The following is a 27,154-nucleotide window of genomic DNA, read 5'->3' as shown; positions in this document are numbered from 1 at the left end:
TCCAGTTTTTAATTAGGTATTTCTCATTTTCATCTGACACCACATCAGAATGGCACTCACTGCCCACATTTTAATCAATATTGTAATTACAACGACTTAAATAATCTCTAAGACTGAGATTCTGTCTACAGCGCTCTTCTTCTTAGTCCTTACCAGAATCGTCTGTTAGAGACTAGCCTCCACCCATTACCCAGTTCCAATGCCACTTTCACATTTTTAGGTATTCGATACAGCAGTACTCCACTTATTGGTACCAATTTCTTTCTTAGTCCATTTGTGCTGCTATAACAGAATACCACAAACTGGGTAATGTATAAAAAATAGAAAATTATTTCTCACAGTTTTGGAACTGAGAAGTCCATGATCAAGGTGCCACAGGTTCAGCGTCTAGTTAGGGTCACATTGCTTGCTTCCAAGATGGTATCTTGTTGCTGCATCTTCCAGATAGGACAAACTGTGTCCTCACATGGTGGAATGAACGGAAGGGTGAAATAGTCCAAATGTCTTGTGAAGCCTCTTTTATAAGGACCTTAATTCCATCCATGACGGAGGAGTCATCATGACCTAATTTCCTCCTAAAGGCCCAAACTATTGCAACATGCGTTTTGGAGTTTCAGCATGCATTTTGGAGAGGACACAAACATTCAAGCATTCAAACCATGGGAACCATATATATTTGGGTTTATTTCTGGGTTGTCTATTTTTGTCCTACTGGTTTATATGTCTGCTTTTATGCCAGTATTATACTCTTTTGATTACTGTAACTTTATAATATACTTTTAAATGAAGAAGCATAATGCTTCCAACTTTGTTCTTGTTTCTCAGAATTACTTTGGCTATTCAGGGTCTTCTGTGATTACACATGGATTTTAGCATTTCATTTTATATTTCTGTGAAGATGAATTGTGTTGAATCCTTATACTGCTTTTAGTAGCATTGATAAGTATAGGAGGCAGGAAAATTCTGTGCAGAAGAAGGCAGGGCCCCAGCAAGGGCCCCACTGTCAAGCCAAAAAAGCCTGATAACTCAGCCCAAAGTGAAAACATACATCCCTGTTTTCCTGCTTGAATGTCACCTTTTCCAAAACCACCCATATCCGGCCCAACCCTCCATCCTATGCTCATAAACACCCCAGGCTTAGCCAGCAGAGAGAGGAGAAGCAGCTGGATGTTGAAGACTATGGTTGTATGGCAGACAGAAGCAGCTTGACATCAGAGGGACAGCTTGATGGTGTAGCATCTAGTCCTCGGCCAGACTCCAGGGGAAGATTACCTTCCTGCTCCATCCCCTTTACGTATCCCCTTCCCACTGAAAGCCACTTTCACCAGCACTAAAATCTCTTGCATTTACCATCTTCAAATTGTTCATGCAACCTCATTCCTCCTGGATGCTGAACAAGAACTTGGGTGCCATGAGTGTAGGTGCAAAAGGCTGTCACACTGATCCTCCATTGAGCTATTAACACTTAAGCTATCCTTGGATGGCAAAGCTAAAATGGGCAGCATAACACTTCGTCTGCATCTTCAGAGATCATGGTCACCCTCTCCCTAGATGCTGCCATGGGGCTGATATGGAGTTTGCTCTTGCCAGCACCCAAAAGTGCTTGCCCTGAGTCCTGCACCTGCTCATGTGCACTCCCCCTCCAACAAAGGGTGGAGCAGCAAGTGAGTTGAATTTGCCTTTGCTGGCACTCGTGCACTGCAGTTCCCACCTGTGTAGGCATCAGGGAAACTTCAGCATAGAGATTTTAACAATATTTCTTCTAATGTGTGTACACAGGATATCTGTCCATTTATTTGTGTCTTCAATTTCTTTCATCAATGTTTTATAGTTTTTACTATACAGATCTTTCGATTCCTTGGTTAAGATTATTCCTATTTATTTTTGATGCTAATATAAATAGGATTGTTTTCTTTATTTCTTTTCAGCTAAGTTTTTAATTGTGTGCAAACATTTAGCTAATTTTTGTTTGTTGATTTTGTATCCTGCAACTTTAGTCAATTAATTTATTATTTCTAACAGTGCTAGTGGGTGGAGGGTGGTCTTTGAGGTTTTCTACATATAGGATCATGCCATAGGCAAATAGAAATAATTTTACTTCTTTTCTGATTTGGATAGCTTTTAATTTTTCTCTTTTCTGATTACACTGACTAGAACTTCTAATACAATGTTGAATAGAATTGGTGAAAGTGGGTATGCTTGCCCTGAACTAAATATTAGAGAAAAATATTTCAGTTTTTCTATATTAATTATAATGATAGCTGTGGGTTTTTATAAATAGTCTTTACTATATTGAGGAACTTTCTTTTTATACATAAACTGTTGAGTTTTTAACAAAAAAAGATGTTGAACTTTGTCAAATGCTTTTTCAGTATCTGTTGTAATGATCATGTGGTTTTATCTTTCATTCTGTTAATGTGATGTATCACACTGATTGATTTGCATACATTAAACCAGCTTTGCATGCCAGGGATAAATCCTACTTGGTCATGATATATAACATTTTTGATGTGTTGTTTAGTTTTCTAATATTTTGAGGATTTCTGCATCAATATTCTTCAGATATACTGGTCTCAACTTTCATTTTTTATGGTGTTTTTGTCTAGTTTGGAATAGTTTAAGAAGTATTAACTCTTTATTTATTTATTTATTTATTTATTTTAGAATTTAGCAGTAAAGCCATCTTGTCCTGAGATTTTCTTTGCTGAGAAATTTTAAATTACTACTTCCATCTTTTTATTTGTTTTCAGTCTGCACAGTCTTTCTGTTTCTTCCTAATTCTATCTTGGTAGATCATATGTTCTAAAGATTTATCAATTTCCACTCAGTTATCTCATTGTTGGCCTATAATTATTCATTATAGTCCCTTATTATCCTTTTTATTTCTGAGGCATCTGTTGTAATGTCTCTACCTTCATTTCTGATTTTATTTATTTGAGTCTTCTCTCTTTTTTTTATTAGTTCTGCTAAAGCTTTGTCAGTTGTGTTTATTTTTTAAAAATCAAATCCTAGTTTACTAATTTTTTCTTTGTATTTTTTAATCATCTCTTTATTTCTCATCTTTGTTTTCACTTTTTTTTCCTGCTAATCTTGTGTTCATTTTGACCTTTTTAAATCTGTTTTCCTGAGGCATAATGTTTGACTATTTATTTGGAATCTTTCTTTTTTAAATACTGACATTTATTGCTATAAAGTTTCCTCTTAGAACTGCTTTTTTTTTTGCATTCCATAAGTTTTAGTTGTGTTTTCATTGCCATTAATCTCAAGATATTTTTAAATTTCTCTTTTAATTTCTTCTTTGGTTGTTCAGGAGCATGTTGTTTAATTTCTACATATTTGTGAATTTGTGGAGGAGGAATATTCCTCCAGTTATTGATTTCTAGTTAAGTATCAGTATAGTCAGAAATTATACTTGATAGAATTTCGATCTTTTTAATGATTAACTTATTTTGTGGCCTAACATATAATCTATCTTAGTGAATGTTTCATATGCACCAGAAAAGAATGAATATTCTGTTGCTTTAGGATGGAACATTCTACATATGTCCATCAGGTCCATTTGGTGGACAATTCAAGCTCAGAATTTCCTGATTAATTTTCTGTCTGGTTAATCTATCTATTTTTAAGGTATTGAAGATGCCTATATTATTGTATTGCTATCTATTTCTCCCTTCATGTCCATTAATATGTGCTTTATATATTTAGTTGCTCCAAAGTTTGGTGCATATGTATTTATAATTGTTATGTCCTCCTGAGTAATTGAACTCTTTATCACTAAATAATAACATTCTTTGTCTTGTGACAATTTTTGACATAAAATCTATTTTATCTGACAAAAGCATAACCACCTCTGACCTCCTTTGGTTTCTATTTGCATAAAATATCTTTTTCCATTCCTCCACTTTTATCCTTGTGTGTCTTTAAAGCTAAAGTAGGTCTCTTGCCAGAAACACATACTTGGATCTTGTTTCTTATTGATTCAGCCACTCTGACTTTTAACTGAAAAATTTAATTCACTTACACTCAAGGACATTAGTGATAAACAAAACTTGTGATTGTCATATTGCTAATTGTTTTCTGGTTCTTTTGCAAATCCAATTTTCTTTTCTTCCTCTCTTGCCTGCTTTTGTTATTTGGTTATTTTCTTTAGTACTATGGTTTGATTCTTTTTTGTTTCTTTCTGTTTTTTATTATACTTTAAGTTCTGGGATACATGTGCAGAACGTGCAGGTTTGTTACATAGGTATACACATGCCATGGTGGTTTGCTGCACCCTTCAACTCATCATCTACATTAGGTATTTCTCATAATGCTATCCTTCCCCTAGCCCCCACCCCCAAACAGGCCCTGGTGTGTGATATTCCGAACATGTAGTGTTTGGTTTTCTGTTCCTGTGTTAGTTTGCTGAGAATGATGGTTTCCAGCTTTATCATCCCTGCAAAGGATATGAACTAATCCTTTTTTATGGCTGCATAGTATTCCATGGTGTGTATGTGTCACATTTTCTTTATCCAGTCTATCATTAATGGTCATTTGAGTTGGTTCCAAGTCTTTGCTATTGTGAATAGTGCTGCAATAAACATATGTGTGCATGTGTCTTTATAGCAGAATAATTTATAATCCTTTGGGTATATATCCAGTAATGGGATTGCTGGGTCAAATGGTGTTTCTGGTTCTAGATCCTTGAGGAATCATCACGTTGTCTTTCACAATAGTTTTCTCTGTATCATTTGTGTATCTTCAATAGCTTTGTGTTTTGTAGTTACCATAATCTTACATAAATATCTTAAAGCTGGGATATTTATTTTAAGCTATGATATAGTTTTGATGTGTTCCCACCCAAATCTCATCTTGAATTGTAGCTCCCATAATTCCCACGTGTTGTGGGAGGGACCTGGTGAGAGATAATTGAATCATTGGGGCAGTTTCTCTTATACTATTCTCATGGTAGTAAATAAGTCTCACAAGATCTGATGGTTTTATAAGGGGTTTCCCCTTTCATTTGGCTCTCAAATTCTTTCTTGCCTGATACCACGTAAGACATGATTTTCACCTTCCACCATGATTGTGAGGCTTCCACAGCTAGTTCTCCCAGCATTTATTTATTAAACAGGAAATCATTTCCCCATTGCTTGTTTTTGTCAAGTTTGTCAAAGATCAGATGGTTGTAGATGTGAGGTCTTATTTCTGAGTTCTCCATTCTGTTCCATTCATCCATGTTCCTGTTTTCATATCAGTATCATGCTTTTTTGGTTACTGAAGCCTTGTAGTGTAGTTTGAAGTCAAGTAGCATTATGCCTCCAGCTGTGTTCTTTTTGCTTAGGATTGTCTTGGCCATACAGGCTCTTTTTTATTCCATATGAATTTTGAAATAGTTTATTCTAAATATGTGAAGAAGGCCAATGGTAATTTGATGGAAATAGCATTGACTCTATAAATTACTTTGGGTAGTATGGTAATTTTCATGATATTGATTCTTCCTATCCATGAGCATGGAATGTTTTTCCATTTGTTTGGCTTCTCACAGATTTTCTTGAGCAGTGGCTTGTAGTTCTCCTTGAAGAGGTCCTTTACTTCCCTTGTTAGCCATATTCCTAGGTACTTTATTCCCTTTGTAGCAATTGTAAATGGGAGTTCATTCATGATTTGGCTCTCTGCCTGTCTATTGCTGTTGTATAGGGATGCTGGTGATTTTTGCACATTGATTTTGCATCCTGAAACTTTGCTGAAGTTGCTTATCAGCTTAAGAAGCTTTTGGATGACCCATTTCTTATACCTTATACAAACATTAACTCAAGAAGAAGTAAAGACTTAAACATAAAACTGAAAACTACAAAAACCCTTGAAGAAAATCTAGGCAATACCATTCAGGACATAGGCATGGGCAAAGATATCATGACGAAAATGTCAAAAGCAATTGCAACAAAAGCAAAAATTGACAAATGGGATCTAATTAAACTAAAGACTTTCTGCACAGCAGAAGAAACTGTCATCAGAGTGAACAGACAACCTACAGAATGGGAGATAATTTTTGCAACTATCTATCTGACAAAGATCTAATATCCAGTGTCTATAAGAAACTTACACAAATTTACAAGAAAAAAAACCAAACAACCCCATTAAAAAGTGGACAAAGGGCACAAACAGACACTTCTCAAAAGAAGACATTTGTGCAGGCAACAAATATATGAAAAAAACTAAACTTCACTGATCATTACAGAAATGCAAATCAAAGCCACACTGAGATACCATCTCACACCAGTCAGAATGGTGATTATTAAAAAGTCAAGAAACAACAGATACTGGCAATGCTGCAGAGAGATAGGAATGCTTTTACACTGTTGGTAGGAATGTAAATTAGTTCAATCATTTTGAAAGACAGTGTGGTGATTTCTCAAAGACCTAGAACAAGAAATACCATTTGATCCAGTAATCCTATTACTGAGTAAACACCCAAAAGAATGTAAATCATTCTATTTTAAAGACACATACAAGCTTATGTTCATTGCAGCACTATTCACAATAGCAAAGACTTGTAATCAGCCCAAATGCTCATCAATGATAGAATGGATAAAGGCAATGTGGAATACAATGCAGCCATAAAAGGAATAAGATCATGTCCTTTGCAGGATATGAATAGAGCTGGAAGCCATTATCCTTAGCAAACTAATGAAGGAACAGAAAACCAAACACTGCAGCGTGTTCTCACTCATAAGTGGGAACTGAAAAGTGAGAAAATATGGAACCAGGGAGGGGAACAACACACACTGTGGTCTGTTGGTGGGCATAGGGGAGTGGGGGAAGGGAGAACATCAGGAAAAATAGCTAATGCATGCGGGGCTTAACACTTAGTTGATGGGTTGATAGGTGCAGCAAACCACCATGTCACACGTTTACCTGTGTGACAAACCTGCACATGTACCCTGGGACCAAAAAAAAAAAAAAAAAAAAAAAGATGGCCATGTTGGGTAAAATATTCTTTGCTTGGCAAGTCTTGTTTTTTTTTCAATTTCTTTTTATATAGCATCCCATTCTCCCCTACCCTGCAACTTTCTACTAAAAAATCCTCTGGTAGCGTAATAGAAATCCCCTTGTATTTAAAAATCTCACTTTTTTCTTGCTACTTTCAAAATTCTCTTTGATATTGACTTTTGACAATTTGATTATAATGTGAGAACTTATAAGATTTAAACCTTATTGGTCATCTTTGAGCTTCATGGATCTGGATGTCTATATCTCTTCCAAGAGCTAGAAAGTTTTCAGCAGTTATTTCATTAAGTACACTTTTTGGTCCTTTCTCTGTTTTATCTCCTTTTGGAACTTTCATAATGCAAAAAATTTATTTGATTAATAGTGTCTCATCGGTCCTGTAGGTTTTCTTCACTTTTTTTTCACTGCCTTTTCCTTTTCTCCCCTTTGCCTGGGTAATTTTAAATGACCTCCTTTTAAGTTACTGAATTCTTTTTTCTGTTTGATCTGATCTCCTTTGAAGTTCTATTGTATTTTTTATTTTACTCATGAATTCTTCAGCTTCATGATTTCTGTTTAATTATTTTCAATGATTTCTATTTTTGAATCTCATTCATATAATTTTTTTTCTGATTTCATTGAATTGCCTATATATATTTTCTTGTCTCTTACTGAGTTTTCTTAGATTGTTAATTTGAATTTCTTTTCAGGCAATTTGTATATTTCCATTTTATTGAGGCCAGTTGCTTGAGAATTATTGTATTTCCTTGGTGGTTTTATATTGTCTTTCCTTTTCACATTTCTTGGATGCCTGTGGTCATGTCAATACATCTGATGGAGCAATCACCTCTTTCAAACTTTACAGATTCGATTTTATAGGGAGAGACTCACTTGTAAATGGGTCCAAGGCTGCCAGTTGGGCAGGATGTGGTGGTTCTGATTCCAGTTGTGCACAGGGGTGCAGGCATCATGCAACTTCTTCATCTGTGATCCATGTCAGTGATGACTGCAGGTGCCAAAGTGGCCTAAGCTTCAGGAGTTGGTGGCAGCTATAGTGACAGCATTGGTTATTTGGGTCCTCAGTGACAGGGCTTTTGGTGTCCTCTTTTACTCATTTTCCTCACACTAGAGAATCTTAGCTGAGGGGATCTCTTTCAGTATTGGATCTAACACAGCCCACAGGTGGCCACACAGTGTTGGGATATGAGGTACAGCCTCTTAGAGTGGCTTTGGAGCCAGGGTCCCGGACCCATAGTCTATGAAAGTACTTCCACCTAAGTCTTGGGGCACTGGTTCACTCTCCAGGTCATGGTGAATGTAGATTACCCACAAAGCTGAGGTCTGTGACTCTGGAGTACCCCAACAGCTCAGGCCCAAGAGCCAGGGATGGAGCTATGACTGTGACTTTCGGGGGTAGAGTGACACATCACCATACTTCTGGAGAATGATGGGTGGTCCAGAGTCTCAGGCCCTGGAAAACAGGAGGATGTATCTGCAAGTCAGGTTCTGGAGTCAACAATGTGCAATACCAACTCAGACCTCATGGGATGAGGCACCATTTAATTATGACTCTGTACTCTGGGTTGATGGAACATGGCAGTAGCCCAGGCTCAGTGAAGGGAAGTGCAGTGGCAGCAAAGATACAAGAATGGTGAGATGCAACTGTAGCTTGGGCCCTGGTAGGCAGAGAGTAGTGCAGCAATGGCTGCATTCCCTAGGAGGCAGCATACCTCAGCAGCTCAAATTCCAGGTGGCTAGTTCCAGGGAGGCAGAGAACTGTAGATATTTGGCCATTTGTGTGGGGTGGCACAGCTCAGTGAAGGTTTTGGTTTCCCAGGAGGTGAGGCACCGTGTCAGCTTAGGCCTTGCAGGCATGGCTGCTTGAAATGACCAATATTCTATTTCTTCTGAAGGCAGGGCATTGCATTAGCTCAGGTGTCAGGAGGCATGACTGTCTGGCTAGGTCAATACAGTAGTAACCCGGAAGTGGGACACTGCATTAGCTCAGGCCCTGAGAGGTGGGACTGCTTGATTCAACCAAGATTTTATTTCCCATAGAAGCCACTGTTTCAGCTCAAGTACCCTCTGTGGCTATTTGGCTTGGCTAAAATGTTGTGTTTCCAGGACACAAAATGTAGCCATCTGGATTTCTGTGCTCTATAGGATTTTTGCTATTGTTTTGCTTTACTCCTGGGCTCTTTGGTTATTTTTTTTCAAAATGTAGTCGTTTTTTCATTGTTTCGGTTAATAGTGGTAGGGATAAGCACTAAGAACTTCTTTTGGTCATCTTGCTAGTGTCCCTGCACTTACTTTCAAAATGTCAGGAATATATGCATGCGGGCTGTGTGTGTGTGTGTGTGTATATGTATGTTCAGCAAAACAAAATATTATCTACATATGATAATGTCCATCTAATAAACACCACTAGAGACAAACATGTAGTAGAACACAATAGATTTATTGACTTGTTTTCACAAGTGATAATGCACCCTAGGAGAACCAAGAAGCATCTAATCAACCAAAAGAAGAGATGAAGTTATTTCATGATTTGGGAGAAGGGTGGAGTTTGGGTAACATTAAAGTTGTAGTGTTTTATTGGCTCAAAGAAAAGCAGAGCTGTCTATAAAGGGCTTGACAGCCAGCCTCATACCGAGTCCTGTTTCCTTGGAACTACAAAGTAAAGACAAAACTGTGTAATGTTGAATTTTGAAATCTATCATGTAAAGCTCTGCATTAGAAGTTTCTCTTTTTCCTTCCTTCCTTCCTTCCTTCTTTCCTTCCTTCCTTCTTTCTCTTCTCTTCCCTTCCCTTTTCTTTCTCTTCTTTCTTTCTTTCTTTCTTTCTTTCTTTCTTTCTTTCTTTCTTTCTTTCTTTCTTTCTTTCTTTCTTTCTTTCTTTCTTTTTTTTCCTTCTCTTGAAATGAAAACTTGAATGCTAGCATAATGTTTCATTTTCCCCTGCATAGATAGCATGGCAAAAATGATTAATGCATAGATAAATCTCTATATATACTACACATAAATAAATGTCTTCATGTATAATCTATTTACATAAGAATGTGGAAAACCTTTTTTTAAATTAATTTTCATTGTGTTAGCCTGGGTTCACTAAAAAACAGAGCCTGAGATAGAGATTTAGTGCCAGTGTTTTTGTTGGAAGAACACATAAAGTACATAAATCATAAATGTCCAGCTCGATAAATTATCAAAAAATAAAGACATGTGTGTTCTTACCTCCCAATTAAAAATTAGAAAATAGCTTGCATGAAGAAGGTACAGAGCCCTTTTGCTCCTTTCCAGCCAATACACCCCCAAGAGTAATCACTGTCTCTGTTTGTAATGCCCATGATTAGTTTTGTTGGTTTTGGCATTTTAATTAATGAAATCATATGGCATGTATTTTCTTGTGTGTTTGACTTCTCTTTAGTATTATTGTATTATATTGCTGGGCAACACACAACCAAAAAACTCAGAGATTAAACTAAATCTGTATTATTCCTCTCAAGTTTGTAGGTCAGTGAGATTTCATTATGGTGAAAAGAGGCTAACAATAAGGAAAAAAATAAAGTTTAGGGACTATGCCAACTTTTCATTTTCACTATTAATTCAAAACTCACACTGAATGTGCTAAAACTGCCTCCTAAATGGCAACTCTAGAATGAAACTAGAATGTCAGCTCCATGAGGTCACAGATAGCCCAGTTAGTTCACTCTATACTTCCAATAGTGCCTGGAATATAGTAGATATCAGCTCAAGCACCCTCTGTCTGGGTTCACTAGAAAACAGAATCTGAGACAGGGATTTAGTGCCAATGTTTTAGTTGGAAGAGCACATAAAGGGCATAAATCATAAATGTACAGCTCAATGAATTATCAAAAAGTAAAGACATGTGTGTTCCTATTTCCTAATTAAAAATTGGCAAATAGCAAGTACTAAGAAGGTATACAGCCCCTTTGCTCCCTTCCAGCCACTATACCCCAAAAGTAATCACCATCCCAACCTCTAATACCTGTGATTAGTGTCATTGGCATGATCTTTTAATTAATGAAATCATATGGCATGCATTTTTTGTAAGTTTGACTTCTCTTCAGTTTTGTGTTATTTTGCTAGGTAACACACAACCAAAAAACTCAGAGATTAAATTAAATCTGTATATTTCCTCTCAAGTTTGCAAGTCAGTGAGGTTTCAGTATGATGAGAAGAGGCTAATTATAAAAAAATTAAAATTTAGAAACTATGCCAAGTTTTCATTTTCACTTTTAACTGAGAACTCGCATTGAATATGCTAAAACTGCCTCCTAAAGGATAACTGTAGAACGAAACTAGAATGTCAGCTCCATGAGGTCATAGACAGTTCAGTTAGTTCACTCTATATTCCCAGTAGTACCTGGAATGTAGTAGATGCTCAATAAATATTTGTTGAATGAAGATATTGTGAGATAGAGTTAATTTACAGAGGTACTTAAGAGCTCTGTCTTCATCCTGGGGATGCCTGAATGTATGAATTTTGGATCTTGGTCAAGATAAGACCATTGGAATTTACAGTGTGCAGTTTAGAAAAATTTTCAACTCTCTTGGCAAGCCCCAAGGGTCAGTTTCTTTTCTAATGACTTGCAGCTAGCCTAATGAGTTTGACAAGCCTGACTGCTACTTAATGGGATACAGAGAGTTTCTTGCATAGATCTGGGCAGTTCAAGTCAGAAACTGGCATGGTTCATGTGTCTGGTTAGGCCTGTGGGGAGCTTGTACTGTCTGGAATGTCTTGTACTGCTTGGAATGTCTCCAGTGCTTGCCCTCTCTCTCTGGCTGCATTATACTCTCTGCCTTTAGATAAAAGCCTTATGTGAGTACCTTCTGTGGTGTTTGTTAAGTCCTTTCAAATAGCTGCCTGTGGAAAATAATAGACTCTGGCTTGGGCAATACAATTGGGAATAGAGAATATATCAGATTTACAAAGACTTCGAACTGATTTTCTTCTTAAATCAAATATCTTTTATATAGAAAAACAAAAAGTGAAATCTAAGCCCTCCATTTTCTAGGTCAGCTAAAACAAGTTTATGCATATGATACATTTCTAAGAAAAATTTGCAGAATTTGCAGGCTAATTTCTAGTTCCAAAATAAATTAAATCAAAATATTGAAATAATGCAACCAAATACTAAATAAGTAAATTTTCTAATCCAGATTCTGGGAAAGATAATCTTTGTCAGCAAAACAAATAAAGACTCTTATGTTACATGCAGATGTTGCCAGAGTTTTATAATGTAAGAAAAAAAGTATAGGTATATATGGATATGAAATATATATAAATTTATATGTAATATACAAGTTCTTTATGTATTTAAATATATTTTCAAATAGTATACAAATTTATATATATTCCATTCACATGTGTGTTTGTGTATATGTATTTGCATATATATGTCATTTAGGCCATTTACCGACCCTGTTATGGGCACAGTTTCTGTGGCTTCAGAGTTGGAGGTAAAATGGGAATGCTTTCAGTATTCTCTAAATATGGGAGAGAATACTAAGTAGAAAAAAAACAACTTAAGACAAAAGAATCAGTTACTGAAAGTAATCAACAAGGGTTGAAGCATTTTGCTGCTGGCTTAAGGGGAAAAGAACCCCCTAGATGATAGCTGGCTTATAGAGCACTGTGAGGTTCCTGAGCCCCACCCAGACTGTGACTCTCCTCCTTTTGATGCCCAGCCCCTCCTGGCCAAGCTGAAAGCATGCATTCAAGAGATGGGAGCAAGTTACAGGCTATATCTGGTTAAGCTGTACCTAGAGTCTGAGAAGGATTAAAACAAGTGGTCTTGACCTTTTATTAAAAGAAAAATACCACCTTTTGCTGAAATTGATGATAAAAAGATCCAGAGGGGAAACCACAAAGAACTTTCTGAACTGCTTCCTCTGCTGGAAAGAGTGTACTTATTGAAGATGAATTTTTTTAAATCTAGTGTTATCAGCCTCACACAGTTACTCAAAAGTACTTAAGTTCCTGGGAATCACATGAGCAGTAGCAATCTCAACAAACCTTAGTCAGTAAAAAAACAAATTGCTGATCTTGAGGAGATTCAAACAGGAAAACAAACGCATCATCAGCTTTGTTCAAACCATATCTCAAATTTAGTTGTTTTTTGTTTTTCTATCCACCAGGCAATCAAAAGGAAGTACTTTACACATCTTTTTGTGTTTTCCTACAGTAAACTCAAAATTCAAACTGAGAGACATATTTTAATAAATTCAAAGATTTAAATATTTTCCCTGGAATTTGTATAGCTTTGTCTCATTATGTTTCCTGTATTTATGTTGTATGAAAACAAAACTTTTGGGTATATATTAAAACTGTCTGGATGTTACTATATAAAACATTGGAAAATAACACGAATTAATTTAAATAAAAAGTAATTGCAATATGCTAGTGTCTTTTAATACTTGCTTCTTATGAAACCCAAATAAGGTGACAAAAATATCAGCATATGAAAAAGACAATACTTCAATTTTCTGCTTGAATATTTTAAATTATAAGTATTGATTTTATTAAGTTACATATGTTGACATGCTTAAATCAATTTTAAATATAAACAAATGAAATAAAAATGCTAACATCTGTGTTCATGAGCTTTTTTCTTGAGATAGAGTCTCATTCTGTGGCCCAGGCTGGAATGCAGTGGCATAATCTTGGCTCGCTACAACCTCTGCCTCCTGGGTTCAAGTAATTCTCCTGCCAAGCCTCCCAAGTAGCTGGGATTACAGGCGCGTACCACCATGCTCAACTAAGTTTTGTGTTTTTTAGTAGAGACAAGGTTTCACCATGTTGGCCAGGCTTGTCTCGAACTCCTGACCTCAAGTGATCCGCCCCCACCTCGACTTCCCAAAGTGCTGGGATTACAGGCGTGAGCCACCACTCCCAGCCTATGATCATCTTTTTAAAGTTGAAACTCAGCTGTTCCAATTATGATAGAACCAGACTTAATCTTCCACTCTGTTCAGTTAGAAAACTGCGTTGGTCACAGTGGCTCATACCTTTAATCCCAGCACTTTGGGAGGCTGAAGTTGGAGAATCCCTTGAGCTCAGTATTTTGAGGCTGCAGTGAGCTATGATTGCACCATTGCACTCAAACCTGGGTGTCAGAGTTAGAGCTTGTCTCAAAATTTTTTTATATCATAAATAAAACCGGAAAAAAATTAAGCACAACTGCTTCCAGACATTGGGAAACAGTTAGTGCTGGACTTTCAACACTGAAAAAATGAAAACAAATGTGAATATAATAATTGCTCTGGTTTTCTGCATGAAGAAACTTTCCAGACCATGGTCAGGGAGAGGGATCCATTCTGATATTGCCAAATTCAGAAGACAAAAACCAGAATTTGAGGGCACTGAGACAGCTACAATTAGTGAGAAGAGAACCATAAAGGGGATAGCTATGCAGAGACAGAGGTCCAGAAATCTGCAGGGAAGTATTCTAAATTTGTTTTCTAACACTAAGCTGTGCATTTATGGAGTTCAAGACTAGCCTGGCTAACATGGTGAAACCCCATCTCTACTAAAAGAATTCAAAAAATTAGCCTAGCGCAGTGGCGCGTGCCTGTAATCCCAGATACCTGGAGGCTGAGGTGATAGAATCACTTGAACCCAGGAGGTAGGGGTTGTAGTAAGCCGAGATTATACCATTGCGCTACAGCCTGGGTGACAGAGCGAGACTCCATCTCAAAAAATATAAATAAATAAAAATAATAAATAAATAAAGGAAAAGGTATATTCTGTTGATGGATTAGAAAACTCAGTATTGTTAAGTTGGCAATTTTCCCTTATAGACCTATAGACTCAATACCTTCCTAATCAAAATCCAAGAAGGTCTTTTTGGATTGCATAAAGTTGACGAAGTAATTCCAAAATTAACATGAAATAATTAAAGACTTTGACCAAATCAATTTTGTTAATGAAGAAAAATAATGAGACATATGCTACCTGATTTCAAGACCTACCATAAAGCTATCATACATTTTAATGATGAAGATTCATAATAAGATACAAAATGAAGATACAGGAATTTCTAGTCAAGGATTAAGATAAAATGCATCGATTACTTCAGCAGCCACAGCAGTGGCCTTCAACTCTTTATTTCCTTTCTTCTGGTTTAACTCATGGTTTTATTAAAGATAAAAGTATGTCTCTCTTGAAATCCTTTCCATAGAGTATTGCAAGTTTTATGGGATCAGGACTCAGAATCAGGAAAAATAAGAGTTGTGGAAAATGGCAAATTTTAAAAATAGTTAATTTAAGATAAACTACAGATTTCTAATGGTCATTGGGAACACCCGAGATGATTCTTCCCCAAACTGTTCCATGCTCTATGATCCAATTTACTGAGTAACGTAAGGGTAACACATCACTGTTAGAACTGTTGATTTGCCCTGAACTTTGCATACAGTATTATCATTTTACAACCTCAAATGTAAAAATAGCTATTATAACCGTTATAACAATGAGCCCTTTGAGACTTCTCTTACATTTACAAGTGGGTTTAACTTGATTTTATAAATATAAATTACTTTTAATAGTTGGGTGCATGTTTTCTCAAGAGATAGCGGTTTTGCAGTAATGCTGATTATAGTACACTTACCAATTGCTCATTACTGATTGCCCATTTCTTTATCATTGACTGGAAAAATACACAAGCGTCAATATTCTTTAATTATCCTTACTTTTCTTATAATATTTGATATTTAGGACTGGTAGAGAAGAGAAATTAGATTTTAGAGGAGAAAGGGGACAGAAATATATGATAACACAAATTTAACTTAGCGTGAAGCCTTCATTTTGCCTCAGTGAATCTAAGACAAAAAAAAAACTGGATTCAGATCTTTTTTAAAAAATTATTTTTAGTCACAAATATCTTGCATCTACCTGAAGAGCTTGGACTACTTATAGTTAGAAGTTATCAATAATATCACCTTGTATACTCAAGACCTTATAACTTTTTTTTTCCAATTATTTACAAGGCGAAGTGCGGTCCCAAGATGCTTCCCTCAAAAATGAGTTCAACTTTAACCATACCATCCCAACCGTACCAGCCACTACAAAGGCAATTCTTGGCCCAACTTTAACCCAGCAGGGGAGCCATTTGCAATCATTAAGTAGACAGGGAATCAAACTGGGCAACATGGTGAAACGCTGTCTCTACAAAAAATAGAAAAAGTAGCTGGGTGTGGTGGTGCACACCTGTAGTCTCATTTACGTAGGAGGCTGAGGTGGGAGGATGGCTTGAGTCCAGGAGGCAGAGGTTCCAGTGCACTCCAGCCTGTGCAACAGAGCCAGACCCTCTCTCAAAAAAAAAAAAAAAAAAACTTATGAAACAATAATTATTTTTATTGTAAAAGTAGCAAAAGGAGACAAAGTCTCATGGACATTTTCCTACTGCTTTCTAATCACATATAGATAAAACCAAGAATAACCAAATGAAGAATAAATTTCAAATCACATGACACGAAACAAGTGCAGGTAGTCTTGTCTAAAAGTTGGAATCATAATATCTTGCACTAATAGCACAAAATATTTGCATGAACTTTTTACAACTAAAAATGCACTAATCTTAGGTTGCTTATGTAAGTGTTAAACTTAAAAAAATTATGTATGCACTAATTATCACCAAGAGAAGGCACTCTCTGACCATTTTAAACAATCTCAAAGCAATGTATCAGGATATAAGTCAGGATATTTTAAAAATCCAAGAAACAACAAAGAATCAGGTGATGTAAGGACTATGTAGGATTTATATGAGCTTTGGCTTTTATTCTGAATTAGGAAGCCATTCAAGGATTTTGTCCAGTTATTGCACTATCTGAATAAATCTCTTTCCTTGTCTTTATATATTTAAAACCCCAGGGGTTGGGCCAACTCCAGGTAAAACTTAACTTGGAGCCTCAAAAGAATTACATTAGGGTCTGACCTTTCACTTGGCACTTCTCAGTTCTGCTTTTGTCTGTGAGCATCTGTCTGTCATGGGGCTGCTGATGGCAGCAAACTTACCTCCTCACAGCTCCAAACCCAACAGGAAAGAGGAAAGATGGGGAGACCATTTCTTGGTCAGTGAAGTGAAAATGATGAGATTAATTTTGATTGGAAATATGTCAGTCATTCACACAATTGTTTTTTCCTAGGTCACAAGGCTACCAAAGAACTTCACTCTAGCTGAGTTGATGTAATTCTGCCATTTCCTAGATGTAGGACACAGGTCAACTCCTGAAGTTGGGGGTTGGGTGAGCTCCACCCTTGTACATAAATTAAGAGTTAGATAATGGTGGTTTTTTGGAGGAAATCATGCCATCATTGTCAGAACAAATGGGGAATAAGTGCTGAGTACAAAATCTGCCAAATATTAATACAATATTGGAGAAATAAAACAAGTAAGGTATCAGTACATACACAATAATTAAAAGATTGGAATTAGGTACATACATAGACCAATATCTCTTTATGACATGGTAAAATATTAACAGTTGGCTGGGCACGGTGGCTCACGCCTGTAATCCCAGCACTTTGGGAGGCCGGGGCGGGCAGATCATGAGGTCAGGAGATCGAGACACCATCCTGGCTAACACAGTGAAACCCTCGTCTCTACTGAAAATATAAAAAATTAGCCAGGCGCGGTGGCGAGTGCCTGTAGTCCCAGCTACTCGGGGAGCAGAGGCAGGAGAATGGCGCAAACCCGGAAGGCGGAGCTTGCAGTGAGCTGAGATTGCGCCACTGCACTCCAGCCTGGGCGACAGAGCAGGACTCCGTCTCAAAAATAATAATAATAATAATAATAACCAAATATTAACAGTTAAGGTCAGTGAGGTGATGATGGGCTCTACATTAAGTACTATAGGCTTAATTGCCAAGAATATGAAAAATAAGTTCAATGTACAATATTAAACAATACTAATAAAAATAAATGCCAGAGACAATATTATTAAGCAAGGGAAGAAAATACAAAATAATATGTTTTAAAGTTGGAATAAGAAAAACTTTTCCAAGCAATTAAAAATATGATGTCATAAATACAACTATGAGATTATGATATTAAAATAAAACATAATTTTATAGCAAGAAACACCAAAAATAAATCTAAATAAAAAAATAAGTGACTGAAAAAAATTTAATTGTGCTATATAGCATATAGATTATGGGTTAGTATTCCTAATATGAACATATCTATACATAATAAGTAAAAGGGGCCTGGTGTGGTGGCTCATGCCTGTAATCTCATCACTTTGGGAGGCTGAGGCGGGTAGATCACGTAAGGTCAGGAGTTCAAGACCAGACTGGCTAACACAGTGAAATCCCATCTGTACAAAAAATATAAAAATTACCTGGGCATGGTGGCACATGCCTGTAATCCCAGCTACTTGGGAGGCTGAGGCAGGAGAATCACTTGAACATGGGAGGTGGAAGTTGCAGTGAGCTGAGATCACATCATTGCACTCCAGCCTTGGTAACAAGAGTAAAACTCTGTCAAAAAAAAAAAAAAAAGGAAAAGGAAAATAGCTAAAGAATAGGAACAATTAAAAAACTCGCAGAAAATGAAAATGGGAAAACTATGTGCTTTAATTATAAGAAACTCAACTGAAATAGTTTATACCATGATATTTATTAAATATCAGAGTTAGGACAAGTTTCAGGACCTAGCTTCTCATGGCATCAAGGATTCATTTTATTTCCATTTATTGCTATTTCTGCTTATTTGATTTTCTCTTAAAGCTACTTCCTTTATAGACATACTCATATGCCAGTAATAAAGCAGGCTACATGTATTCTTACTGATGTCCAATAAGAGCTATAGAACACCTACATTGAAATAAAAGCAATAGGCCAGGCACGGTGGCTCACGCCTGTAATCCCAGCACTTCGGAAGGCCGAGGCGGGCAGATCACGAGGTCAGGAGATCGAGACACCACCCTGGCTAACACGGGAAACCCCGTCTCTACTAAAAATACAAAAAATTAGCTGGGCATGGTGGCAGGCGCCTGTAGTCCCAGCTACTTGGGAGGCTGAGGCAGGAGAATGGCGTGAACCCAGGAGGCAGAGCTTGCAGTGAGCCAAGATTGTGCCACTGCCCTCCAGCCTGGGCGACAGAGCGAGACTCCGTCTCAAAAAAAAAAAAAAAAAAATTAAAAACAAAAAGAAAGAAAGAAATAAAAGCAATAGTATTAGGTTCTATTTGGTGGTTCTTGCTAATTACCTTCCAACTTTCAACCAAGAAGATAGAATGTCTTAACTTTTTCCACACCTTGTCCATCCCTGGAGCTGGAGAAAGTAGACAGGTTAGCACTGATAGAAGGAGGGCCTTACATTCCCATGAAAAGCGTGCATGGAGAAAGGTGGATACAATAGATATGTGAGTGTAGGGCAGAATGAGAAATCTAGAAATACTATATACCGAATTGGAAAATATGAATGTCCATGCAAATTCAATAATTTTAATCTTGTCATAATGAAAATATCACTTCCTCAAAAAAAAAAACTTTCCTGGGTACATTCTAATGACTCATCTCTCACCACCACTAACAGCAGCCACTCTCTAGCACATTAATTCTTCCAGTTAGCTTCTAACAACATATAAAAAGGTTTTGATTAATTGTTTATACGTTAATCTATGTCCTGTACCATAAAAGTTTTAACCTACAAGAGAGGAAGGATATCTCTTTTATTCACCACTATTATCTTACATATATAAGATATTATCTCTCTTACCACTGTTTTCTTATATGCTTAAAACAATGTCTGCCTCATTATAGATACTTTACAGGTATATGCGGAATAAAATGATAAATTGATATATATATCTAATACATATCTATTTACATATATACATGTATATATATTAATTAAAACTTTTGTGGCTCCATATGTACCAGAGTCCTGGTTTTTCTACCTTTGTTATTCCAAGTAATTATCATAGGTGTATGGGCCAGACAATGTTATTACTACCATCCTGAAAAGAAATATGAAGCACAGAGAAATTTTGTGGCATCTTCATAGCTACATAAGTAGTAAACAACAAAGATGGGATAGCAAGATGAAAACCCAGGGTTGTCTGTTTGGAAAGCCCACGTTATTTACCACCATACTGTATTTTTGACATCAACACTTGGTCTCTTTCCACCACATTGCATCTGAAAAGGAAGTAGGTAGCATATGAAAGTATTGCTTCTAATTTGATTTATTTTTGCTCTGCAATAAAAACAAATGTATTTAACAAATACCATATGTTGCACATTTCCACATATGATTAAGATATAATTATGCCCAGTAGAAGGTGGGAGAAGGGAGAGGAAGAAGATGAAATAGAAAATATAAGTTGAATCTGATGCTTAATATGATTTTTACTCCATGTATACTTTTACTCAAATGATAGCTTGTGCACATGCAAGGACGGACTGTGCTATTTCAAGGTACTTTCTATGGGAAAAGCAGGAGAAGGAAAAAGGGAGGGGGAGGTGGCCATGCATCTCCACTTCCTGAAGGAAAAAGCACTTTGGTCCCCATAGGTAGGAGAAAAAAAGTTAAATAAATGGGAGGGAAGTGTGTGTTTTGCATGGAGGCCTCATTTTAACAGTACCTTTTTTTTGCTCTTCTGCTTCCAAATCTTATTTGCCAATGTAATGCCTTTATATAAAGTTCTTATGATGAATGAAAAACTTTCAAGTGCTGTTACCTCATTAAATGCATTATTTATTAATTTAACTTCTAGTACTCTCAATAAAGCGCCAGTGAAATGAGTTATTGAGCTCCAGGGAAAAAATGAGAACATAATTTTGAATTTATTATCTCTCTATATATACACACACAGTTCATAATTGGATTACATATAATAATGATATCAATATGTCTATCAGTATCGAAGTTGGATTCTGGTAATTTCTCATGTGAGGTTCTTGTGTCTCAGTCAGCATAGATTTCTGGAGCATTTCTCTGTTGATCTTTTGGTGGCCTCAAACCTCATTAAGTGGTGTGGGAGATGCTGCTTCTGCCATGTGAGAATTTGATGGCAGAATTAACACAACCTGTGAAACAATCAGAATGCCATAGGTGAGTGACCCAAATCACCTCAGAGTGCCCCTTTCCTGCCCACATAAAGTCATTGTTATCAGAATTTACTCTTTTCTTCTCTGATTCATTCTCAATATCAGTCATGTGGGGCTTCTCATTCTTTAGATCAGGCCCGATTTAGGGCACAACATTCAGTGATAGCTCTTGACCTGAGCTGCTGATGACCACTGCCCTGGTCTCGCAAGTGGATCAATCTTACATGTGGATGACAGTGCACAATACATTGGGTAAACCAAGGTGTTATGAAAAATATGGGGCTCTTCTTCCAAACCAGGTTGTTCATGCTGATGACATCAACATACCCAAATCATGATTTGCTAGTTATGAATAATGTATTGCAAAAACCACACTGGCCCAGAATAGCAGGGATCATCACGAAACTAAGGAAAGTTCTGGTTATTCTTCTACAAAGTCAGTGTGACATAGGGTTGGTGGAAGAACAGGAAGAGATAGAGACCTAGCTATCATATGCCCCTAAACCACTGCTTTTCTGAATTCACATCAGGAGATTAGGAAACAACATTCCCCAGCTCCTATGCTAAGAGCCGAAGGGAACACAGGCTTAAATATTGTGACATGAAAGTTACTAAAGAGTTTACCTCCATGTCCAAATGTTTCACTCAATGAAAAGAAAAAGCTTTACTCAATGAAATTATAAAATCATTGGTAACTGCTGAGAATCTCTCCTTTCTCAGGTATTACAATGCAAAAACCCACTATTAGAGTTAATGTGCTATAGTCAATCTCTCTTCTGTGAGGAAGGGCTGTGGGGGAGGTGGATGTGGTGTTTCCTGGGAATCTCAAAAGAAGACAAAGTTGTGCAAAATGATGGAGAAGGGCACCAGAAGAACCATCTCATCAAACTATGATTGTTTTATTGTTTGGCTGTCGGTTTTGTCTGCCTGTGGGCCTTTGGGTAATGAAGCTAATGAGTAGCTGTTGGGGTTTTACTATCCATTTCCTCATTCTGGAACCTTCAACCCTTGGAGGATATCCCTCCCCATTCTTCCTAGAGCTTCTTTCTTGGTCTCTTCTTTCCTTCCATTCCCTACTTTCCTCTCTCTGTGTGACACTCTTTGGGTTTAGCTGCCAGGAGCAGCATCAGCTGGAGGTCTCAGGGTAAAAGAGTGGGCAGGTGGGCACAGACTGATAGAGAAGTCTGAGATCATGGTATTTCATGGAAATATGCCAGGAAAAGTTGTTGTAATAGGATAATGTAATAAAATAAAATACTTTTTGGGGACCTCTTCATTGTGAAATATCCTCATGTCTGGATTCAGAGCTTATGCACTTCGAGGGAGAAAGAAAGGGGAAAAAGAGCTTTTATGCAGCTATTGTGCTAGGCAGAGTTCTAAGGTGACACTCACTGACCCCTTGTGATTCCCTTCCCTCGAGTGTGGATGGAACCTGTGTATAGGATGAGATACAAGTCGTGTGTGTAGGTACTAACTAGTTGACTTTCAGTTTATCAAGAAAGGCATTATTCTGAATGGACCTCATCGGTTCATGTGAACCCTTTATGAGAGGATTAAAGCATTAGCAACCTGCTGATTTCAGAGATAAAATACATTGTCATGAGTTCTCCAACTGAGAGGAAATGAATTCCACCACATTAGCATAGAAGAGAATCAGAAGCTTCAAGCAAGCCCACAGCCCCAGCCAACTCCCTGATGACAACCTTGTAAGATCCTGAGTCAAGGACCTACTTCAGCTGGGCTCAGACTCTTGAACCATGGAAACTGAGAGATAATGAATGTGTTCTGCGTTAAGACTCTAAATGTGTGTAATTGATTACACAGCAATGGAAAACTAATACAGACATCTTCAAATGAAGACCAATACTCACCCCACCGGGGGTACAACAGACCGCTTTACATCCAAAGGCAGAGAGAGACACAGCAATGCAGAATTCCAGCACACTTAAGAGGAGCACCATGCCATTCATACCCTAGGAGAAAACTCATCACAAGGGAATGTGAGAAATGGAGATGACAAGCGAAAACATTTACCAGTAACCACAATGTCATAAGAGAAAAAGCACTGGCTGGGAGTCAGGAAACCTGCCTCCCAGTGACAGCCATTCCCTTGACCAATTCTTGATCTGCTGAAGTAACTTCTCACTTTTTTCACTGATAAAATAATCACAGACATTTATTCCCTAGTTCAATACCTCCCAGTGCTATTGTGGGCATGGAAGATGAAAGTGCTTTAAAAAGTTAGGAAGGTAGTATAAAGATAATTGTCATCTTATCCTATTGAGTACTAGAAACTCATATCATTGAGAAAATATTATGATTCCATATCTTAGTGATTGTAAGCAGAGTAGTGGTCCCCCAGGGAGGTCTGCATCCTAGTCCCCTAATCCTCAGCTTCTGGGGATTAGAATGCAGACCTCCCTGGGGGACCATTGTTCTTTTTGAACAGCGAAAAGGATTAAATTTGCAGGTGAAATTAAGATTGCTTATTAGCTGATATAAGATAATTTTCCTGGATTATTCAGGTGAGTTCAAAATAGTGACAGAATCCATATAAGTGGAAGCAAGAGCCAGAATAGAGTTCAAGAGAGATTTGAAGATGCTACATTGCTTGATTTGAAGGTAGAGGATGGGATGACAAACCAAGAAACATAGGCAGCCTACAGAAGCCAGAAAAGGCATTAAAACTTATTGTGGCCTAAGCCTTCAGAAAGGAGTATGGCCTTGTCAACACTCTCATTTGAGCCTAGTGAGACCCACTTTGAACTTCTAACCTCCAGAAATATAAGATAACCAAACTGTGTTGTCTTAAGACACTAAATTTGCAGTAATTTGTTACAGTAACAATAAGAAGCTAATACAACAATGAACATCGAGTAGGTCAGTCTTTAATCCATCTGCCCAGAGCACTGGCTTTAGGTCTAGTCTTCAGCCAAGAAACATGGTCAAAATTTGGAGAACATTGGGTAGTACACTCATTTCTAATAATTTTACCCAGGATTGATGCAAGGATTATCTGGTTTAAATATTCTCTCTTTTTCTCTCCATGGTTAGGGATAGTCCCTCTGTTGCAGAAGAGCCAATAGACCAAGAGCTCAGGATATGAGTAATGCAGACTTAAGGAGACCTTGAGAATATTGGCATTCATTGCTTATTTATTTTCTTGTGCCTTCAACAGCTGTAGTGGCCTCTGTGTTTCCAACATTGTTGTACGTACAGAAGATAGAGCAGCAAACAAAACAGACAATTCCCCTGTCTTCAAGGATTTTACCATCTAGAAGGGTAGACTAGAAGATGGCAAGCTTTCTGTAAAGGCCGGATAATGTGCATTTTAGATTTTGCAGACCGTAAGGTCTCTGTCACACATATTCAAACCTGCTGTTATAACACAAAAGCAGCACTCCACAATATGTAAACAAATGGGCTTTATTATATTTCAATTAAACTTTATTTACAAAAACAGGTACAGGGCTGGGCCTCCAAAAAAAGTAGCGTGTGTATATAGACCTGTGGACTGATTGTGCAGGTGCCCAGGCAAGAATAGAACCGTTGCTTCAAATCCCAGAAAGCCCTTATGGAGGTCCCCTGCTATAAGAACAGGTTTAAAAGTGTTCACACAATTAACAGGAATTCATCATGGACTCTGAGAAAGGTGATTGAGATGAATGCAGGACCAGCTATGTAATTTAGAGTCTCTTGTTTAAAATTTTTAAAAACAGTTTTAAGATAGCAACAGCAGAGCATTAGATCAAGCACAGGGCTCTTTAACCGTGAAGTCCTGAGTAACTGCACAGGTCCATGCCCATGAAATCAGCCCTATCAAGTTGGCCAATTCCAGATTTTGTCTCTATCATTGTGCCCTTAAAATCCACCAATGAAGAGACCTTCGTAAACTAAAAGTAAGGTCCTTCTTCAGGATAACAATAGCAAATAATAGGGGAATTAGAGACAAGAAATTGTAGAAGCTAATCTTCCTTTTGCCAATTTCTAATTGAATGACCTTGAAAGATTTGTCAAATTCTCTATAGAAGCTTTTTCTTATTTTGAGCGAGTGGCAAGAAGTAAAATTGCTTACTATAAAAAGCATTAGAAACCTCAAGGGAAGTAAATTAGTTTAGCAAAGACACCTCAAGGCGTTATTTTGGTGTGATTATCTAGCCCACAAAACTGTGTAGAATTAGCTAGGAATGAAGTAAACAGAATGCAACTGATTCTGCCTAGTAAGTTAGGAAGAATGTTGGGTTTCCACATTTACATAAGCGAAGGACATGGTAAGGAAGAGAACTAAGCAGCAAGGCGAAAGGCTGAAAGTTCATATAGAGGGAAAGTAACAAAAAATTTGCAGGTGTTGAAAATGCCCAATAGGCTTTCTCTTTTTTTTGAAATGGAGTCTCGCTCTGTTGCCCAGGCTGGAGTACAACGTGTCCATCTCGGTTCACTGCAACCTCTGCCTCCCAGGTTCAAGCAATTCTCCTGCCTCAGCCCCCCAAGTAGCTGGGATCACAGGCACGTGCCATCATGCCTGGCTAATTTTTGTATTTTTATTAGAGACGGGGCTTCATCATGTTGACCAGGCTGGTCTTGAACTCCTGACCTCAGGTGGACCCACCCACCTCAGCTTCCCAAAGTGCTGGGATTACAGACGTGAGCCACTGCGCCCTGCCAGGCTTTTTAATAAGAAAGATTTACTTGTGCATTTTAGTCTGCTGTGATGTGCTGTGAGAACTTTTCCTCCCCACAATTACCCAATGGCCCAAAATGTCAAGAAGTTTTACTACCTACAAAATATTGTGTAGGTGGTATTTCCAGAATAAAGCAATTAGGACAGCATTAAGATAAGAACAATTGGGACAAAAAAGTAGTAAAAGTCATAATGAAGACTGAGAATTTATCAGGAGCTAGATGTTGAGGATAAAAGTGGTTAACCTTGCAAGAACATCCAAAGATGTTGGAAAGGATACTGAGCTACTCACCACTTGTAAAATACTGTTCAAGACAATTTTATTTCATTATTAGAGAATAGGGACTGACATCAGGGCCCCATTTTTAGAGGGGATAACAGTACATACTGCATCAATGTTTTAAAATTAAACAGAAAAATTTATACAAAATACCCAGCACAGTAACTATTAATGAGTAGGTGTTCTGTAACTATGAGCTTTCTTCCCATTTAGCCTCATCATATATAGAAGAATAAAGACAGAGATGAGACATGTACCTAACTCCTAAATGAAAGATTATTCTATTTCTCAATCACTCCAACTTCCCAAAGTCATTCATCAGTTAGGGAATATTAATTATTGTCTTTGCCAGAGCCAGCCCTCCCCAAACTTGCTTCTATAATAATATCCCCTGAAAAGAGGCAGTACCAACCATTAAGATGGACACAGTCCCATGACAATTATTTGAGTTGCCATAGTAGTTACAGTAAGGGTGATGGAATGAATAAATCATCAAGCTAGATGTGTTGATTAAGATCCCTGATGCAGCCAGTACAGAGCTGGTGATATTCATTCCTAGACTACCTCGGACCTAGAAAGGAATGAAAACCAATTAAACAATCCAACAACATCCTGAGATATACTCCATGAATCACTTTACACCCACCATCTCTTTCTTACTGCCATCTATCTTTATCTTGATTATTTCAGTAGTCTTCTAACTCGTCTTGTGGTTTCAACTCTAATCTCTTGCCAAAACACAAACATGATCTCATTATTCCCCAGCTTAAATTCTTCAGATGATTCCTGTGGGCACATAAGATAATCTCCAAATCTCTTTAGCAGGGTTTTCAGTGTCCTTCACACTTTAGCTGGACAGCCCTGTCTGTGTCCTTCCCTGCCATTCCTTGCTTCTGATGCCTGATTTCTTACCATTTTTCTAAATGCTGTTTGCCTGTCATGCCTCTATACCTTTTGTATATTATCTCTGTCAGCAGTATATTCTTTCCTGTACGTTCTCTTCTCATGGATAAAGGTAAGGAGGCTTTTAATGAGAACGAAAATTGCTGACTGGGCGCAGTGGCTCATCCCTGTAATTCCAGCATTTTGGGAGGCCGAAGGGGGTTGGATAATCTGAGGTCAGGAGTTTGAGACCAGTCTGACCAA

The 27,154-nt window shown here is 37.4% G+C and overlaps 2 protein-coding genes across 5 annotated transcripts in view; one reads left to right on the top strand and one right to left on the bottom strand.

Annotated features, from left to right (window-relative positions):
* Nucleotides 1-27,154, top strand: part of LOC116467873 (putative membrane-spanning 4-domains subfamily A member 4E) — a 138,465-nt gene that overhangs the window by 12,199 nt on the left and 99,112 nt on the right. The gene's annotated exons all lie outside the window — the stretch shown is intronic.
* MS4A4A (membrane spanning 4-domains A4A) overlaps nucleotides 20,167-27,154 on the bottom strand; it is a 27,963-nt gene continuing 20,975 nt past the window's right edge. The window contains exons 5-7 of one of the 3 annotated variants that reach the window (XM_032152982.2): nucleotides 26,421-26,579; nucleotides 22,919-23,020; nucleotides 20,167-21,026 (exon numbers count right to left, since the gene is read on the bottom strand). In XM_032152982.2, the coding sequence (XP_032008873.1) occupies nucleotides 20,955-21,026; nucleotides 22,919-23,020; nucleotides 26,421-26,579 (333 nt within the window). In that variant the 3' untranslated portion in view covers nucleotides 20,167-20,954. The remainder of the gene's footprint in view (nucleotides 21,027-22,918; nucleotides 23,021-26,420; nucleotides 26,580-27,154) is intronic. The other 2 variants (XM_032152983.2, XM_032152986.2) reach the window with 2 other exon arrangements.

Source organism: Hylobates moloch, unplaced genomic scaffold (genome assembly GCF_009828535.3).
Source record: "Hylobates moloch isolate HMO894 unplaced genomic scaffold, HMol_V3 SCAFFOLD_5, whole genome shotgun sequence".
Taxonomy (NCBI): Eukaryota; Metazoa; Chordata; class Mammalia; order Primates; family Hylobatidae; genus Hylobates; species Hylobates moloch.
The sequence above is the reverse complement of the archived record's forward strand: the minus strand, read 5'-3'. Positions and strand labels throughout refer to the sequence as shown.